General features: G+C 42.7%; 1 protein-coding gene across 9 annotated transcripts in view; it reads right to left on the bottom strand.

The window, feature by feature from the left end:
* LOC112553810 (transient receptor potential cation channel subfamily M member 3-like) overlaps positions 1-21,244 on the bottom strand; it is a 144,900-nt gene that overhangs the window by 72,752 nt on the left and 50,904 nt on the right. Inside the window, exon 1 of one of the 9 annotated variants that reach the window (XM_025221267.1) lies at positions 951-2,378. The exons of the other annotated variants lie outside the window; for them this stretch is intronic. Within the exon in view, the coding sequence (XP_025077052.1) occupies positions 951-1,091 (141 nt within the window). The 5' untranslated portion in view covers positions 1,092-2,378. Of the gene's footprint in view, positions 1-950; positions 2,379-21,244 lie in introns of those variants that run through there. 9 annotated transcript variants of the gene reach the window in all.

Raw genomic sequence — 21,244 nt, 5'->3', positions numbered from 1 at the left:
GCAGACGTGAAAGGGGAGGGGCACTGGAATATGCACTCGCAGCGCTCGGCAAGCCCTCGTTCTCTTTGATATCTTTTAGACACTGCTGTTGGTCTTGGAAATCATAGACTGCCGCGGAAATATGTACACTGGTTTTACTCGGGGATTTAAAAAAAAATCCTTTCTATTTAAAAAAAAAAAAAAAAGAGTAAAATGACAAGTTGTGCTTAAATTATAACTATTGAAATTATTAATTATTTCCACTCAAATTTTCGGGTTACAAAGCTACTGTTTACTGATAAACAGTCGTTCTTTAACGGTATAAGGAGGCTGCCAGGTTTTACTATTGAATACTCGTGTTTACTTTCAGTCTCTTAAGTGCAGACGCCGAAATGCTAGCATCATGGATCAGGAGATGGTGTTATACAGTGTCGGACCCGACTGCACCCTGGAAGAGCTGAGAGAAGCTGAGAAGACCGGGTGATAGAGAATCGCTTTGTTGTCAGATGGAACCGCCTACGCAAGAAATCTGATCAACTTGGCCTCCATCGCAAAAGAGCAGCCAATATGGCGGACTCCGAGAATCAACTCACAGCTATGTTCTAAACACATTGTAATAAACGGTTCATTGGAACCCCTCGAAACACTGAGCGGAAAAGAACTCAGAGAGTCAGACTCAATATTTATAATTTAAACCAAATCTTTCGCTTAACTTTTCCTTTAAAATATCACGAAGCCAAGATTTATTTCAAGTAATGATACCCATTCGCTAAGCAGTTTCCAAAACACAACATCCATGCATAAAAGAAGTTGCAACACCGCTGTTATTAAAATTGTATCACACACATAAACACACACAGAGAAAATTTAGCAAGAAACTGAAATAAACTAAACAGACAAGAAGAAAGAACGACAAAGTTCTCGAAGGAGGTATAACAGGAGGGGTGTAACTATCGTCACCATTGACTTACCCATCCTGTCGTCTCTTTCTTAAGAACGGAGCGGCGAAGAGAGACGAGGTGGTCCTCGAGGATAGACACGAGGCTGGTGCGCGAGCGCCGATGGTCAAAGGCCGGGTCGACGGTCAGCAAGCCCTGGCCGTTGGTCACCATGGTGCGAGGACGAGAGAGCGCGACGACCCCGCCGCGAACGATGTGCCCTCCCGAGGTTCGCGCCGACCAACATCCCCGTGACGCAACTAAAGTTTACGGCGAACTTTGCACCTTCACCTCGAGAAGACTTCAAGGATCAATGAACGAAGATGTTTGGAAACATTTGCAGTTTTCAATCCCACAAATCCACCATCTTTCTTTCTTTTCAGAAGGATGCAGGTAGTGAAGTTCTGTTGTTGGCCACTCTAGGAAAGTTCTCGACTAAAAGAGTGTTCAGATGAACATATTCCTGTCTGCTTTCACGACGAATCAAGTATCTGTGAGTGTGTGGTGGGCCTACTTTCCACCTCCATACCGAAGAAGTTGAATTATCCAGCTGCCGACATTTGTATTCCTTCAACCGTTGAGAGGCTGTTTTCGTACAACAAAGCAAGTCTCAAGAGAGAGAAACGAAATGTCAGTTGTTACACATTACCACAACAGCTTCTACCTGCCAACTGTGCCAGACCTGTGTATCATTGTTCTCATACGTGAATGTTTCGTCATTTTTCTTTTTCCTTTCCTGTTTTATTCTGGTAACAACGTTCAAGTCACTGTTCGCATCTCGTTCTTGGCTCAAGGAAGAACAAGATATGAATCTTTGTCACTGAAATATCCTCCTCTCCACATTATTCACTGATGGAGTGAACTTCGGGTTTTGTCTCCCAATCGTAGGCAGCAATTTCGAAGTCGAAAGAGAAAAGAAAGCCGGCCTTCATGCCATTTATATGTCAGATTTAAATTTTTTAAATAAGAAATGCAAAGATTCGATTACACTGTCTGAAAACGTCTAGTCTTGATATCAGGCCAAAAATTCCCTTCGACTCAAGAATCAGAACACTCATATCAATTCCAGCAAACAGATCAACTTTAGTTTTGATAAGCAAAACAAGGTTAGACAATCTCCAGTTCTGGTACATTGCTACACTTGAATGTGGTGGAACTTCTCGTCTACAACGACAGACATCTGCCGCCCAACGGTCGTTAGTCGGATGTGAAATCTTTCAGGCAGCGCACGTCGCTGCCAAAGGCAAATTTGCAAAGGTCTGGAGAAGCTCTATGAAGTCAGCAAGTATCGAATGTTTTATTTTCTCAAAGCTTTCTTTTTGCTGAAATCCAGCAAGGGGTCTCCAGCTGCAGCACCTCCACACTCGTTTGTCACAACCCAGCTTCACCTGGGACCACAGAAACACAGGGTGAACAAGAGAGTAGCATCCTTTCCTCGACTATCATTGGCCAGCAGCCATCGCACCAAGACCTTACTTAATTTATGCGCATACTCCCGCCGTCGTCGTCGCAAAATGCAGCTAAATATATCTGTTAGGAAAAAGGGTAGGTGGCAATGGCAAAGACAGCTCCATGGTTACCCAGCCCGACTTATTACAGAAACTGTGCAACGCAATGGCCTCTGAGATTCGATCGCAGGGAACAGACAGAACAGTCTTGGCAATCCAGAACAATTCCAAAGGTATGTTCTTTTAATCAGTACAATTCAATTCCGTTTGATAGCTAGTCTGTCGGCATTCGAGGGTTTGCTAGAGTTTTTTTTTTTTAAAGGCAAAGGGAGGGGATGGTGTGGCGGGGGGAAGGGAGGAATAAGAAACTGCAGTGGCGAACCTTAAAATGTCGGTAGAAAGAAACGGCGTCTTCTATCGGTCAACCTAAATGACAGTTTAAATGGAAAACAAAAATATTTTCACTGGGGAAATGCCACTGCATTTCAAAAACGCCGCTTTTCATTGAATCCGTCGACAAACAAAGCAGTACAATATTTCTCAAACTCTCGGGATAGCAATACACGTTTTCTTACTTTTCCTTCCTGCCTGGCTAGATTTTCGCTGTTATCATTCTAAAATAGTTTAACATATACCTGATATTTGGCATATATATATATCGATAGACACTTTATAAATAGTACAGTAAGCCCTATGTGTGTGAAAGAACAGAAAAAAAATATTACTGCTGTCACTGATGTCAAAATTTTTTTTTTCTTTCATAAAATCCATACAATCCAAATTAAAAGCCACGTTTCTTGTAAAATGTTATGACTCGAGCTCTCATAAGCCTCGAACCAGTCTGATAAAAATGGAGAGTTCATGTAAGGTAACCGGCAAGCAAAGCTTCCCAAGCATGCAAGAACGCAGACGACAACCTCCTTTAAGTGCGCATGCGCGCTAACGGAATGCTCAAATGAGTCTCAAGCCTTTTCCAAGTGCCCTGAGTCGCAGGCCCTGACAACGTTGACAATAACGGTTAAAACTTAAAAAAGACGACCAGCGGCCAGACATTGCAGGCGATGACGTCAGCCACTGTAGACTCGCTCCAATAAAACATCGGTGAGTGCAACAAGACACGAGCCAGCTTCATTCACATCCCATTCAGCAGCCCCAAGTGGCTTTTAATTTTTTTTTTCTAAACGATATCTGCTAACAAAAAGAAAGATAGGGCTAGGATAGTGCTGGCTGCCTGCCAGAACTGATTCAATTTCATTTTTTTTTTAAATTGCAAAGCTAATTCGCTTGCATCATCATCATTTGAAAACTACATTACAGACCATACAAAATTGTAGTTTATCCGAGATACTTTGAAATTCTTTCGTTCAATAAATTCTCTACGTTGTAATTTTAGATTAACCTCTGTGCGTATTTCATTCAAAAAAGAGAAGGGGAAAAAACGGTGCCATGGCCTCCATTCATTTTTTGGATTATTCCGCGAAGGATACTATTTTTTTCTCAAAGGACAAACGAAAAACACAAAGAAAAATTGACTTGCGAGGCTCAACATTCTATATCGTTGGTTATATTTAGCAACGACAGCAAGACACCTGATAGATAATGTTGTTGCACCGAAACTCGAGACATCTAAAGCAATTTGTCATGTCAGTCAATGACAGCGGCCATTAGATCGACAAGTGATGGCGTTCGACTAAGGGCCTGCACTCCACTCTAAATATAATGATCTGCCTCCCTTTCTTCCTCCACACTTTGCGCCGGTGAGGCACAAAGCAATGTCTCCACTCTCGATAAACAATATTCAGAGAGAGGGAGAGAAAACGATGAACCCCTCCCCCTTTCTGGAGGGTGTTGTGGTCGTACAGCAGGCAACAAGCGCCGAGGCGCAGGCGCTGATTCAAAATTTCCGTTGCTTAAATTTCCAGGACCGAAGAATTTGCTCGTCGAGGGCTCGCAGTAGATACTAAGCTAAAACTTCAAACCTGTTGGATCTTCAAAGGTATGTCGAACTCTGCGACCAAATGTTTCAATTTTTTCAGCATGTGGCCCAATTCGCTCGGTCACTATCCTCCCAAGGTGTCCAACACGTGCATCCTCCAGAAGCGTCTGACGCGGACCAACTCGTTCTTTTTCATTGCCTCAGATGAATAAGGGCAATCTCAAGGGTCTGAGCCGGAGCCCAACTCTCCATTCACTTTTGTTGACCAATCAGAGATCTGAAGCTTCAAACCAAACTCGTCGAGGGCGCGTCTCAGCTAAGTCCTCGAGTTCTTTACGTTCCTTTATTACACTCCAGCTCGACAGTTTCAAAAACAAACTTATGAAAACTTCTGTCAGGTTGATGGAAATCCCAGGTTTAGTTTCTTTTTTTAAACAAAACTCAATAGTGCCATGGCCTAATGAAAAAATGGATCCTGGATTTCTACAAGAATTCCATTTAGATATGTTTGCGCCATAAAAATCTATGACTGATGATGAGGATAAATACCCCGGAATGAAGCAAAACCATTAACGACATTTTCGGAGCCAAAAGAGGAAGTGGAAAGAGTGGGAACCCATCAAACAACACTGGAATCCCACCCAGAAGCTAAAGTTTTCTGGGGAGGAAAAAACCCTAAGAGGTGAGAGCTTCAATTTTGGCTAGGAGGTCCTCGTTTTCACACACAAGGCCAAGAAGATGGATGTGAAAAAATACCCTTTCCGTCAGACCGCGTGAGACCGAGGTATACAAGGGTGAGTTTTATTCAGGCGACACTTCGCCCATCCCTCCGCTTTCCCCTATGATGAAGGGTCATAAAGTGTTTGGCAACCCAGCGAGGTACTGAAGCTCAAGTAATCTCCAACACAATATTGGCTCCGACACCCTTCTCCCTTGGCTGACCACAGAACCCAGGGTTGCTGATTGAAACAGTAAACCTACAGTCTTAACTAACCGCTTTCTTCAGACAGGGGGCGCTTGTGAGAAAAACACCGCTGAAATCGATGGCAGAACAAGACGGCGACTTTTGAATGAAACAGGAATCAGCATGCTAAGACCCGCTTGCAAGTCTTTGATAAGAATTTTTCGTTCGTCTATGCAATACCCTCTTCTCTCCCTCTCAAATGTGCATGCAGAAATCGATGATGGTATGAAATATTCAAACGGTAGTCTCGAAACACACGTATCGTCCTTTGTCTTTGCTTTTTTTTTTTTTTTCGCAGGACGTCAACAGGCTTGCTTTTTCGCCATGAATTTATACCATGAACTTGCTGTGAAGTCACAATAAACTTCCATCTAAACTTGCTGCGGGCTCACCAGGAACTACCCTAGGGATCTCACCACGAGCATTCCAGGAACGGGTCCGTTCAGCCAGATGGATGCTGTGCGCATGGCCACAAACCGCACGTGTCGATCACGCCCTGTGCAGAAGATGCCGTCATTGCCAGCCTCGTCACCTCGTGCGTTCAGCGGCAAGACGATGTCCAGCGAAGCGAACTTTCTGTCACAGGTATTGCACACGAGAGGGCAGCGCATGCGCGAAACACCGTCAGGTAAGCGCCAACTACGACCACTGACTCTTCCGCACCAGAACTAGGAAGTGGTGAGATGGAGAGGAGAGAGAGTTTGTTAAGGGAGAGATGAGGGATCGGGGGGGGGGGGGGGGTGGCGCGTGTGCGAGAAGGACAGAAGACGTGGCTGAGTTGAGAACGAGTGCTTCGGGACGTTAATCCACCAACAGCAGCAGCAACAGTCCGGTGTTTGCTAGAGGACGGCCGAACAGCAAAGCCAGTAGAGAGATCGATGATGACTTGAATCCCCTAGCTACCGTTGGCGATGATGATGATGGAAACTGACCACATGGGAGATGACGTAGGGAAGGGGATATGCTGGCGAGTAACGGAGTAAGTCTGGTTACGGTCAGGATGTGGGGCTTGTGTCTACATTCTAGAGTCGCTCCGTCCGATTCTTGAAGTGGGAAAAAACAAACAACGGCAGTTATGGCAGGAGTTAGGTTTCCACCGAGTGGATCGGTGTAACTATTCTGAGCACGCGCACTCAAAACGTTTTACACGTAATAATACTCTATTCTACTGCTTAGCATCCTGACATTCTCCTCGATCTTTTTCTCTGCCCCACTCTCCCCACCCCATTCTTAACTCCTTAATTAGAGTCATGCAGTTAGCTTTAAATCGTTTGAAGAAATGCCAGGACAAAACGACAGCTCTCACTTGTCAACGTCGTGGCTAATCTACGTTCTGCTCTCCGCGACCTTTTACTTCCAGTAACGACGTATCGACGTAACATTTAGGAGTTGTCGCCTACGTGAGGCCCGTTCTTCAGAACTCTTTCTTATTTAAACAGAATTCGCCATATCACACCTACTTCAATAATCCTCTATAACAAAGAAGCTAACATATTTAGCAAATCATAAAATGTTCTAAAATCAAGACATTATTGATGCTATGAAAATTGTGTTATATCGCATTGAGTCTGCTTTGTGTAATTAATTTTCGTATTGTTTCAACTTAAAAAAAAAATATGGACTTCTTTAAGATTTCTTTAAGTAAAGTCGAAACAATGAAAGTTAAAAACAATATTTCGCACTCGAGTAAGCCTTTAAGAAAATAAGTTATCCAAAGAGTTGATTAGTGATAAAAAGGAAAAGGACATCTGTTATCACTGCCACTGCAATGTGCCCTTCTGCGTTCTGAACACTATCAGCTTTCTGAACACTATCAACTTTCTGAACACTATCAACTTTCTGAACACTATCAACTTTCTGAACATCAATAGCGTTCTGAATGGTCCTTAAAGTATGCTATACACTTCGCAGCTGAATCCATAACCAGACGTCCCATAAGCTCCCCGATGTGTGATCATGTACCCACAGCTTTCACTTTCTGGTCTTAAATATCGTCCAAAAAATCCTGAAGTAAAAATTGAAGACTTCCTCGATCTATAGCCACACAGTGCTTTTTAATTTCCACTAAGATCTGACTTTTTTGGTTTACCTCGGTTGAGAAACAGCACAGACCGAGCCCAGAAAAATAAACAATCCAAGACACACCAGCTCAGGAAAAAACAACCCAAGACATACCAGCTCCGGAAGAGGTCACCGAAAGTGAGGTCCACGTGTGCATGCTCCTCCACGATTTACACTCGAGCGGTAAAAAAAAAAAAAATAAAAAAATAATCCCGTCACGTGTCACAAAAACCACGTGACCACACTTGAGCCCAGGCCACTGACCCCTAGATTACAGCAATGTATAATGAGAGCCAGCTCCACGTCCACGTAGAATAGTCTTCACAACGATGACGACGACGACTCACATCCGAGAACTCACTTCCACATGATTTATTTGCCCTGGAGATTCTCCCGACGCCTGGTCGCGCGGCAAAAAGGAAGTCCGCCCAGCGGAAGTACTGAACACCTTTACATCTCACTGCGGCGACGCGTCAGCGGCAGCTGCGACATGGACACACACACACGCGGCGTAACTAGGCCGCCGACGACGACGACGACATCCCTTTGCCGGTTGGCGGCGCCACGTGCTTGGTTGGACCAGTCGCACTGGAGACCAACTGGTGGTGTGCAGACGAATTAAGGCCGGCAACACGATGACAGCCGTCCACTGCTGCAATAGCGGATCCTCCCGCCGCGGACACGTCCGGAGACAATCCCCCTCCACCCTCGCAACTCAAACAGACGGCGGCCGGCGATCCATCAGAACTGCACGCCGCCACTTGGTGCGGGCTGTGATCTACGAGAACGACCCTCGCGTCCTCTCCATCAGCAAGCGTGCGCCGACCGGCCGGGCATAGAGGGCGCCGCGAGCGCCTTGTCCCCCCAGTTCGCGTCTGTCTTCGCGGTAGCGGCAGTGGCGCGCAAAAGGAGAGATGGAGTGAGAGAGAGAGAACGAGAATGAATCGATGATGAGGCCCGGCTGTCGGCCTCGTCAACGCTGATTTCCGACATATTCGGCCACTGGCTCTCCAAGCGTCTGTCGGCGATATACTAACTACAACACAGGTGAGTTCAGGGGGCTGGCTCGCTCACCCGCTTCCTCTAACGGCGGCTTTTGTGTTGCTGCCCCCAACCCACCCAACCCGGGTGGCGCATATGGTCAGCGAGGCCAGGTTTAGGATCATGAAAAAAAAAAAAAACAACCAAAAAAACACCGATAAAGATACTCTTAAAGAGAGAAAATAATCGCGCTGAAAAGGATTGCAAACAATATCACACTGACTATGTAGGTAACAGCTGAGCACTTGAAGGGAAAGTATTAAGGGTGTGTCATAAATGAACCAACTCTCGTAACACATTTGTGAAGATGATGAATGGCCGACACCGAAATAAAGCTCTAACATTCGAAGAAAAAACAAAAACACTATGGTCCCATGTCAAATGACCACAAAACTTTAAACGATGTGCACAAAACAACAACAACAACAACAAATCAAAAAAAAAAAAAAAAAAAAAACAAACAAAAACGCAAGCATGGTCGTTAACGGGTGAGATGGGGAGGACTTGTCATGCGCCAAGGGGGAGAAAGAGGCAGGGAGGTTGCGTAAAGCACGCCAAGTAATCATCTCTGCGCGCGTGCTGCATATTTTCTACCTGCGAGAAACGTTAGTCAGGTGAAGAAGTAAGTACAGGTCGGGTTTCTGACGGCTTAGTGTAGAAAACACTTTTTGTGCTGTTTGTGTGAGTGTTTGTTACCTGAATGCACCTTGGAAAAGGGTGATGTTCTAGTGGCGTGGGAAGTACAAAGGATAGACACCTAAAGGCAGGCCATGGACGCTGTATCACCCACTATCTCTCCCCCATCTCCCAAACAAAACAAAAGAAAAAAAAGCCGAAACGAAATGAAAGCATCCACAATCAAAAATTCAGAAATGCCAAGGTTTTACAAATCACGCAAGAACCCAAAGAAATCAGCAAGAACAAATGTATTTCATCGTACGACAAAATTCTGGAAAAATAATCCTGCAAAATGTTTAAGTTCATAGACAATAATGCGCAAAAGCCGGACTGCAAAACCCAACAGACTGAAGCAGTTAAAACTTCTTCTCTCTCGAATGAAAATGACCGAGATAGACAAATGTTTCACATACATAATCGAAGTGGCTAAAAGTAGTTTAAATGTTATTCTTTAATGCATAAGACCGAAGTAGTTGAATGTTTACTCTCTAAAATAAATACCGGGGTGGTTGTAAGTTTACTCTATTTAATAACTGTCAAAATTGTTAAACCTTCGCTCTTACTCGGATTAAAATGTTTAGTCCGCTACACATAAATTAGTATCAAGCAGTCTTAGGGAAAGGCCAATCTGCAGCATGGAGCGAATAATAATAATAATAAAAACTAGGTTGGCTAAATTGTTTCGCTTTCCCCAAATCCTACCCATGGAGTTCATAAATTCCTAGTCCATATTTTTTATAACTGTATAAGTGGTTTTGTAAAGCACATTGAACCTGCTATTTTAGAGAAGAAATATACTATTTATGTACATTTGATCGTTATTATTATTGTTGTTGTTATAATAAAAACAACCTGCAACAATCATTAATGGAAAAACCTAGTAAAACTTAATGTCGCAATAATCGCAGTCCAACAACAACCACAGCACCAAAGTGCTATATATGATGTGTATTTGAGAATGCTCATGAGCTTTACGGAAATTCGTATAACAGTATTCATTTGCCCGTAAAATAGACTATTTCAAGTTCGTGTAAAAAAGGCGGAAAAAGACATTAGACAATATAAATTCAAATAAGGACACGCTTGGTGAAACGTTTCAAAGCAATCACAAAGGATGGACAGCTTGTAATAGCTCACTTAAAAAAAAACTTTCGAATTTTCCAGTGTACCGAGGCTAATGTCTGCAAAGAGCTGGGAAAAGCAAATAAACAATGTAACAGAGATGCATGCGAACAATACAGGAGACAGTAAAACTGGACACCAGTAGAGGAAACAACACCCATCCCTTCCCCAGTTGCCAGCTAATGGTTACAATGTCCAGCAAAAATAATGGCCTCCTACAGACAAGGCGGAGCATCCATCAATGGCAGAAAGTGAACGTTTTATACATCGACCATTAAATACTGCCAATTTCTCGCAAACAAAGAATACCAGTTGATCTCCACACCAAAGAAGTGCTATGGCTGTCCTAAACAAACAATAACAACAACAAAAAAGGCACAGCCTTCATTTGCGTGAGAGACGAATTACTTCCACATAGGACCAGATGCAGTTGGAGGGGAAAAAACCTAGGCACAGCCTCACTTGCAGCAGACCACCTTGAGGGGGCAAGAAAACCTCGAAATTTAATTGGTTTTCAAGTCGCACGAGGATTATCTTTCAGCTTCATTTTACCTTCTTTTTAGTCTTTGCCGAGTTGACATATTTGCCAATGCAAACTTTTGAACATCAGATTTCGCTTTCTCTGCTTGAAGTCAACAAGTGCAGATCACGCGAGCGGATATTTTTATTGGGGTGGGGAGTGTTGGGAAGGATTGTCGGGGACGAGGGTTGGTGAGGATGGGTGGATGAGACTGACTCACCATGAAGGAGAAACTTTAACTTGCACTTGTTGGTTTGCATTTCTCAATTACTTAACGGGTTTCGTGAAATATGCTTTAAATAAACTTAATATATAAAGATGTTAGCGTCTTTCGCTGGTCTATACATTTTTAATATTGAATTAATGCACATTTACAATATAAACGGAATTGGCTGGAGTGGAAATATATGGAAATTACTCGCTGATGTCCGGTGTCTGAAACGCCAACCCGTTATTGTTGATTTGTAGATTTTAAAAAAATACTAACATCAAAATCCACATGACGAGGTTTATCCGACACCCTGGTTATTGCTGACAACTAAATACCACATGAACAATGCAAATTTTTTTATTAAAATAATGTAAACTGCACAGTAATCACGTATTAATTTCAGTCTGATTGCTTTTCCTATATTCAGAGCTTTACGGTTAAATTTCAAAGCTTTGGTGCACATAGTCTGTTCTTTCTTCGTTTGCGAGAAATTAATTTCCGACTGCCGTTATCTCGACACTGAAGATGTGTCAGGCCGCAGTGTGTGGGCTTTTCCCTACAGACGAGGCCTCCAGTTCCCTTTCTCAACCTTCTACCTTTCGTGCCAATCATCCTGTTCTCGGTTCGTTTCTTTCGATTTAAAAGCGTGGGAGTGAAGCACAAATTCCTCTTAAGACCGAACATGTGAACTCCTACCAGCCGACAAGCGCGACAACTCGTTAATGTAAGCACACACGCAATGCATGAATAAAATAAAAGCAAGCACCTATGGACATTCAAGATTTTCTCAAATTTTCTGGAATCGCAGAAAGACTTTAGGGGCGCAAAGTCTAGAGCTGGTTTTACACGTTTGAACCCCGCCCACGGCACCTGAAGTGTTGGTTGGTTGGTGCAGTAGCGTGCGAGAGCAGATTGCGTCCCCTGCAAATGGCGGCCCGCCTCGTTCCAAAAGCAGGGGAGCTTACTCTCGCTGCATAGTACGCGAACTCGCCTAAAGGAAGATGGAGCTCAGCCTCACGTGGTGGCAGCACCGGAAATCAACGTCACGTGTGCTCACCTGTTCTGCGTGTGTTGGCATGTTTCTTCGTCCTTTTTTTTTTAAAACAAAAAACATGAAGACAATCGACGTGTCGTCAGCAAGGAAAAAAAGGTTACCGAAAGGTCAATACAAAACATCGCACGCCTATCCTTCCGTCACTATATAAATATTTACGGTTAACATATCGTCGACAGTATTTATAAGTGCTTTTGCGATGAATGTATCAGCATGATACCTTTCTTTCAGAAAAGTTATTAAAAACCAATCTGAGTTCAATTTAATCTAGTCCTTATTCACACCCTTGCCCCCTTTTCCGCTTATTGCAGCTTCCCTGCTCGTCTTTCTTTTGCTAAATGACGATACTCCTTGTTACTTGGCTCCTCTTTGCGTTTACTGTTTGTTATTAACATTATTTTTATTATTGTTGATCATCGGGACTGTGTAGTTCAGGTGTTGTTTGTTTGATGTTCTCTTCCTCGTTTGCTATTACAGGCTAATTTACGAAACTTTAGCGCGTATGTTCATAAGTTCAAGAGATTCACAATTTATTTAAAATCAAAATTACCACCTGTGGGAAAAAAGGAAGACCCTGAAGCTATTCTAACATCTCAGTGGTGCACGAGTTCACTGAACGCTAGGAACGTCTAGTTCCGGGTTATCACCTGCGCTAAAATGACGTCATAGTTTTTAGACCGTGGGCGCGTCAATCTGTCTTTGGCGTCATGATTACGTCAAATTTAATGACGTGGATGAAACAGAAACGTCAGCTCTAGCAGCAAATATCTGTAACATGGCGATAGACTGCATGGACTCATCAGGCTTCAAGAAAAATACTCTAATACTCTAATGACAGCTCGCGCCATTGAGAGTCGTGGGGGTGAGTGTGTGTGTGTGTGTGCGTACGTGCACGGGTGCAACTCTTCCGTTTGGCCCCGGTAATTCTTTTACCCACTACCCAGAAAAGCAGGAAAACAAAAAACAAAACACTAAATAAAATATTGATCTTTTAAGAATCCTTAAAAGTAAATCCTCACAATGGTTTTGGCAAAAATATGAAGACAACAGCAGACAACAGAAAACTGAAGAGCTGCTGTCTTTCCTCTTCTGTTAGAGGTCGATTTGAAATGCCTTCATCTACTATTTCAGTGAACGCGGGAGACAAGACACGATCGCAGAGTTCTATTTTATATCAGCACTATTAAATTATCCGCACTTCATCAGGCAGTTCTAAAGATCGCAGGTTTATCAACATGCTACACTCGACCAAACTTGTGTGCCAAACGTGGGCCGATCAGACGAGAGGTCTCTGAATTCAATCCATTAGGTCCTGAATAGGTGGCAGCAGCAGTGATGGCGGCACAGTTAGAAATAGATTGCTGCTATTTATGTCATTACTCTCAGCTCACTCAGAAACCATTTTTCTCATTTAAAAAATAATTGCGGGTCATGAGCGAGAAGTAATTGAGTCAACATTAGCATACATTTAGTAGCAGTAGTAACAGAATGAACACGGTGCTTTTAAGATTCAACCTAAATATTTTTTTTTTAAATTGCAGTTTTTAAAGGGTCGCAATAAGTTCTTTCTATCATTTCATTTCCTGTACCTTGTAATCACAACACATTTTCAGTTGGACACAAAGGAACCGATCCTTCCAAAATGAAAATAACAATGATGACCACGTGTTTGATGTGCCTCTCTCCTGCCAGCTGCTACGTAATTAAACAATCATAATTAGTGATATCAATAATAAACACCTTCAATAAACACTGCACAAAGCCATTAAAATGTCAGTATTGTCATCTAGCAGCATTCAGTTATTGCAATAGCAGTGAGTCGATGATATCCCAGAACAATGATAGCTTATTATTGCAAAAGATATTTCGTGCACGACAGGATGTGAAGATTGTTAATGATCATGGATAAATGATTAATGTTATTCCACTACAGTCTTGTACATGTGCCTGTACAGTCTTGTTTTAAAAAAGTAAATAAAGATAAGTCATAAGCAGGAGCTATGATTCGATATTACCAATTCCAAACCCTGTTTTTTAGTTGTTGTTTTTTTATTTTTAATGTTTTTGTGGTGGCACCTCTGTGTGTGAGAGAGAGAGAAAGGAGGAAAGAAAGCCTTGATAACGCTAGCGATGCCAATCACACAAGTGTCGGATTATACTAAACGAAGAATCGATTCCTAGGAAACTGTCTCCTGACGACAAAACGGATCATGTTCTTCCTGTTGCGGAGTCAACCCGACCCTTAGACACTAGGAACTTTATTCGTTTTTTTTTGCCCTATCCCAAGACTAGGGACAGCTGTAGAAATACTTCACCTATTAATTCAACCATTGCTGCTGACTTCAAAATGCCGAACTTAATGCAGTCGTCAAAACATCTTTACCACCACTGCTGCTTACTTGAAAGCACTAAGTCTGAGACAAACAGCTACAAAGAACACTGGCAGATTTTTCTCTTCCCTCACCCACCAGCCTCCACCCCAAACAAACTAGGAAATCTCCAGATTAAGATAGAACTGCTTCAATTAACATCAGTTCTGCTTAGAACACTACAAGAGATGAGAAGATCATGAACAAGTCTGCAACGAACACTAAGAGATGCGCACAGAATTCTCGGAGGTCTGTAAAGACCACCACCAGCTATTTAAAAAAAATGGTCACCACGTCTTGCAAAGAGCAATGTCATTAGAAATTACGAAAGCCGTCACTAGAGCTTCTGCAAAAGGTCACCAGGCGTTTTGAAAGCGTCCAGAAGACGGGCTCCCCCTTGAAAAATTGACGAAGAACTGCAGACAAAAATAACACTCATCACTGTGTGTGCGTGTGTGTGTCCGTTCCACTTCACATCTTGGCAGACAGGCCGGTTCAAAGATGTCCGTTTGTCGTACTTTTCCCACCCAAAACCTATTCAATCCCATAGAGAAGTGTTTAGAAGTTGCACGGCTGAAACAACGTAGGACAGTCTGTTGGTCAACCTGCATGCAGGTACACAGAATATAATGCGTGTGAATATAGCGCTGTACTAACCGCGCTTTCATTTAAACTAATACAAAAAAAACAACAACAACAACAACAACTGAGCTGCTGTATACTTATTGTGGTGATTTCTCCGTCTTTCTTCCCTACCCCACTGACTACTAAAGTACAGTTCACGTTGTGTCCGTCCGGGTGGAGAATGAAAGACAAAAACAAAACAAAAAAAGACAAAAGCAATCCGTTCCGGGATCAAGCGCTCTTGCGTGCATGCACTCTGCGCCCTCGGCTCTGTGAACACGCTTTAAGAATAGGGCGACACCTGGTGGTGATGCACGTAATTGGACGTTGTAGTGCAGCAAAGGTCAATCGACCTGTACCACGAGTATGGCGTTCCATTCACTTACACGCACGCTCCTTCGGACCTTTTAAAAATGCCATTTATACATGCTTTAATTAGCCTTCTGTTACGGTCAACTACAGAAAAAATGAGTGTCATTAGCGGATGTTAGCGGCCGACAGTCCAGCTAAGAATAAAGATGTCTTGCGTTAAGAAAGGTTGAAACCGGTACGATAACGATTTTACCACAATTAAAAAAGACGCAAAGAAAGGAAAATAAAAAGATTATGACCCTTTATACTACAGGAAGCCTCGTAATTTTATGTCTATGACAAAAAAAAAAAAAAAAAGACAAAGAACAACAACAATAGTAAAATCAAGCAGAAAAAATACGATTATTTTTCTTCTTTTCTAGAATGCAGCATCACATTCTTTCACACGTTTGAACCATTTACTAACACGCAGTATTGGAACACAGGCACAGCCGTCTGTGAATTAAATCTCAGGTTGAGCTGGAATTCGGATGCATTCCTATTCGCAATGCAAAGTTCAAATGCAAATTTCGGTATGGTGCAGGCAAGGTGCGAAAGATAAAAGTGCATATGTATGTCCATTGCGGGAGTAGGCGCGGAAAAAAAAAAAGAGGATGGCGAATGAATCAGCGAGAAAGTCTATTGTCATCGATCACTGATCGACAGCACGTGACTTGCATATGGAACAGAGTGATAAAATTATTGGAACCGGGTGGTTCACAACAGCGATTAATTCTTCATCACTACGACCGACACCTCGTCTCATAAATTCCTGTTTATGCAGAAAACATCAATGCAGCGTTAACACTGTTACAGTACAGGGACGAATGCTTTGTTGCGAGCGTCTTAAGGATCAGGACAGGGTGGCAAGCCAGCAAGCCGCCTCTAAGTCCTGTTACCCTTCCTCTGGCAGCGCATTTAGCAGCGTGCTTAAATTTAGCAAGGACGATAAAACTAAGTTATAGTCTTGGACTCTAGAAATACGACCTCGAGAATCCGATTTGGTCGGGCGGGGATTGGTATCCATATCAGCATATAACCACGCAGTCTGCTCTTTCCCACGTCATTCACTATGGAAAAATCGGAAGAAGAGGAGGGAATAAAACCCGACATCGGCGTATACCTAGTAAAATATTTCTAAACAACAAATAAATCTGGATGCTTTAAAAAGGGGTTTGTAATAATTAAGATAGGTTTTGTCTGAATTCGGGAAACTCGAGACGCCGAAGTTGAAGTAGTTAAATTTTTTAAAATTTCCATTTCCATTTTTATTTCTCCACGCTTTCTGCCAACCTCGTTTTACGAGTCTCGCAATAACTTACAATTGCACTTCAAGCCCCCCACCAAAAAAAAAAAAAAAGAAAAAAAGAAAGAGAAATGACAAGATCGTCTGCTCACACTGGATCGCTGCATCAAGATGATGGGTGACGTCAACGTGGCACATCTTTGCCATAATAACCCTACGGGTGTCTACCCTCGCATCCGATTGGCTACTTCAGAGCGAGGCTACAACGGAAAGCCGAGGACTGGGCTCTTACAAGTACAGCTCACTAGATGTCGACTGCTAAGTAAGTGGCGTCTGTCTTCGGACAACCAACCTCAGGACGAAGCACTAATGCTGTCTGACCTTTAAGGTCGTACTACTCGAAAACCCTCTTCCAAAAAAAAAAAAAAAACTCGTCCATTTTTCTTAATGGTCAGCCATATATGTTTCCATAATTACAACGCCAAAAAGAACTTTCTATTTAGTGCTCACGCACAGACCAATCCGAGGGTGGTCGCGAAAAGCACTTCAACCCTTGGCACAAAGTGCGGACTGGATGGTGGTAGGGTGGTAGTCATCGATGGATGCTGCAGGTTTCCGGGGATTGGAAAGACATTATCAGAAAAGCTCACTCTCCTCCATCCGCAAACCCCCCTAGAAAAAATCCACAAGCCAATCAAGATGTGTAGGAATGGCCGGAATCAGGTGCTTATAGAGCGTGCATTGTAGCTTTATGATCGCCTGAACCTTATTTGAACTCTCTATCCCTCAATTATATGAAGATAATAAAAAAAATACTGCAAACCGGAAAGCAGCGAACAAAGTATGAGAATAACGAAAAAGGCAGTAGCATCAAACGAAAACTTAATTATGACATAATTACTTAAATAAAATATTCAAAAAAGCTAAAAGTTTCGATATCTATCCGAAACAAATGAAAAAAGGACGAGTTCACACTCAAAAACTACTGTTCAGATGTAAAGTACATTGTCAACAGGGCCGCTCACCTCTGGGGTATTGGCTGCCAGTCGTGTCCTAAGCCCTTTGAGGGTTTCTCAGTCATGTACACTTTGACAAATGAGGGGAAAAATCTACTATGCATTATGTTAGCAGGAAGAGAGAAACTCCTTGAGCTCTGCTCGCCTTCTCTCTCTCACACACACACAGTTTGCCAATGTAGAGAGACAGAAATTGAGATGGATGGAGGAAACAAAACTTGGGAGAAATCTGAGAAGTGAAAAGGTTTAAAATTATCCGCATCGAATTACCCGATGGCAATTTATTTATAAAGGGTTTAGTCATGCCTTCAATCGTCTACCTTGACTGCATGGACCCAAGTATACCTCCTCCTCTCCCTTTCACCTTTCCTCGAAGCAAACGCATAAATAACACAAAGGAATGGCCCGCACTGTGAAAGGTTGGACAAACTGTGAACAAAACAGAGATCATTCAAAATGTCTTGGCCAGTTCTTGACCACAACAGCTCCTGTCACTCATGTAACCCACAACAGTTTATCTCTGGCTGTTGCCGGACTCGCTGTGAGTGGAATGAGATGCTAACTGCTGGCAGGACTCTTTGCCTGAACACTCGTCACGGCCTGTTGTACCCTTTCTGCGGGCACGAATGGGTGTAAGATGAGAAAAGAGACCTAATGGAAGGACAGAACGAGACAAGACACGAAAGAAAGAGGAGGAAAAAAAATAAGAGAAAGAAAAAAAAAATAGGTAGAAAGTGTGAAGGGGTAAAGTGAGGCGAGAAAATGACAGATTGTTATCGACTGCCTGGTGAATGCGAGGTGAGATGTTTACCACTGAAAACAACTAAAAAATCTCTGCTTCGCCAGCGCGAAAGAAAGGAGAAGGGTGGGGAGACGGAGAGAATGACAGATTATTACCGATGGTGCTGTAGATAGCGATTCTGCGAGCAGCTTGTTAATGTGCCTCCCAATCACATTTTTCTCAAATCCTTCCGAAAAACAAACCCTGCATCCTTGCAATGTCTCTCACGAAGTTCTGCAAGGGCTTCTGTTTACCTGCGAATTTCAACAACTCTGTAAAGTGCATTTTTATTCACCCCCAAAATGGTGACTGTCCTTGGTTTATTCAAATCTTTCAAATTCTTGAAAAGGGGGAACGGATGATAATCCCACATCATCCCCAAAACATCTTACTAACGATTTCCAGGCGAAACGAGTATTGTGGATTATTCTTATTGAGAGGAGAGTATGTAACACACCTGTTGGGACAGAGCATGCGCAGTTCACTGATTTTTTTATATTATTTATGAGATTTTTTTTATTTGAGCTTGGATTCTCTCCCTCCCGTTTCCTCTTCCCCAGCATTAATGCGAGTGTGTATATGCCCGCTCACGCTATCTTCCTGCAACAAGATTTAGCCAGTGAAGCTTCTTGTCCATCAGACGTGTGATTTGTGGTGAGGAGTGGGAGGGGAGCGGATCTTACACGATTATGTTCTCTTGACGCGCTTTAATAGCTACGTGTTTATATATAGCATTCGGTGCGCGAGTTATTTACCCTTTGCCCCTTCTGTTGCTGACTGCGGGGTGTCAGTCTGAGATTCAAGTAAAGCTGATTCTGTTAACCGATTTTGTTACTGGTTGGTGTTTTGTTTGTTTGGGTTTTTTTTTCTTTTGTTATTTTGTTTTTGTTTTATTTTTTGTTGTTGTTATTTTGTTTTTGTTTTATTTGTTGTTATTTTGTTTATGTTTTATTTTTTGTTGTTGTTATTTTGTTTTTCTTTTAGTTTTTGTTGTTATTTTTTTTTTTTAATTTTCGGCTATAGTCAAAATATTGGCATTTACTGCAGTGTCGACGTACTGAGTCTCCTTGGGGCACCAAGCAATACTGGGACTTCTCGAGGTACCAAGGAGTACAGGGTCTTCTCAGGGTACTACGAAGTACTTTTCATTCCTCTGAGTACCACGAAGTACTGGGTCTCAAGACACCAAGCAGAACTGGGAGTCTTCGAAGTACCAAGCAGTACTGTCACTCCTTGAAGTATTAGTAAGTACCCGGACTCCCTCGTGAAACCAAGGGGGAAAAATGTGTCGAGATATTAAAGTACTGATTATCGAGGGAACTTGAAGAAAGAAGTACATATGTACCACTGTGTGAATATTAAGTATTAATGTGTTGCTGCGCTGAAGAGCCATTGAAGCACGGCTTCTCGCGAGGGAGAGGAGAGCGACACACACACAGAGAAACCTTGGCTATGAATAAATATGGAAATCTCGCAAATTCTGGACTAACGGTTTGCCAACAAGGGTCACGTGAGGTTGTCTGCCTCGCCGTTTCTCGTGTCAAACTATCGCAGCTGGCAGGTGCAGCCCCCCACCAGGACCTGACACCTTGGGGTGATTCGATCGCTTTGTGCTCTGCCTGTGAGTGACAGTTACGTCCACTCTGGACCGCCATCATCAGCCCGCGGCACGAGATTCCCTACAGAGCATGCGCAGTTTTTGAACCGTCCTTCCATTCATTTGCCAGCGATCTGGAAAAAGCTTTCGATCAGCCCAACATAAAAATAAAACACAACAACACAATTTTTTACATAAAAAAAACTATGCTTATAGGATACCCTAGCGACTACTGCAGACAAACAAAACAAAAACAAGCAAAAAAAAAAAAAGAAAGAAAGCAAAATTGCACCCGTACGCGAAGAAAGATACTATCTGGAATAATAAGTAGTAAAACACCTGTATTCTTGCGAATGTCTGAACACGTCTGGGTCATTATTTAGATATGTGTATTTGCACCGATGTGCGAACGCATTTATGCATGTATATCTATATTTTGTGTGTGCGCGCGCAAGTATTCGTGTGTATGTGAAAGGGTGAGCAGACGTCTTGCTTGAGCTCTAGTAACATGAGGATACCCCTTTCTTCCTGTCACATCATGCAACTCGCCATCACGCAGAATACTTCTTTCCATCCTGCGGCTCAGTGAAGATCAACTTCAGAAAGCCTGCAATTATGTGGACTGCGTCATATTGAGGAGGCACCGGAACCGATGAAACGGAGGCTCTTTCATACTCTAGCACAAGATAATTGCTGACACCCTCCCAAGCTGATGCAAGCAAAGCGAAAAAAAAAGAAAAAAAGAAGAGCTTTGTAATATTATTTCTGTTTCTCATTCAGTCGACCTTATTTCTGGTCTTCATTCCTTTGATCAATTTTTCCCCTATTCTTGTGGTTCTGGAATAATTTTTTTGAACGTTTTCAAAATTATTATTAATTTTAGATAAAAATGAATGTGTCATTCATGCAAGTGCAGATAATTGTACAAAAGCCTTGTAGAAAAGCCACCAAAATCTTGACTAAGCCTGCGACAGTGGTCCACCCTGCTCAGTCCAGGCTCATCAAAAGAGGTTATGTGCACCCGAGACTGCCACACGTCTGCTGCACGCGCTGTCTCGGGGACGGCGAGATCGCGAAAGAGTGACTGAGAAACAGGTTTTCGCCATGGTTTGAACTTACTGGACACTGGCAACTTCCTGCGTGCTTCTAACCGTTACTCTGTTAATGTGAAATGACCAACGGTTGTATGACGACTATAGTGTCCAGTAAGTTAGCTCCCAAAAGAAGAAAAAAAAAATGCTGAATTCAATTTATCTGACTGGTATTACAATTATGTTTGGAAGCGAAATTTTTTTTTTTCATTTATTT

The sequence above is a fragment of the Pomacea canaliculata genome, linkage group LG13, assembly GCF_003073045.1.
Source record: "Pomacea canaliculata isolate SZHN2017 linkage group LG13, ASM307304v1, whole genome shotgun sequence".
NCBI classification, from domain to species: domain Eukaryota; kingdom Metazoa; phylum Mollusca; class Gastropoda; order Architaenioglossa; family Ampullariidae; genus Pomacea; species Pomacea canaliculata.
The sequence above is the reverse complement of the archived record's forward strand: the minus strand, read 5'-3'. Positions and strand labels throughout refer to the sequence as shown.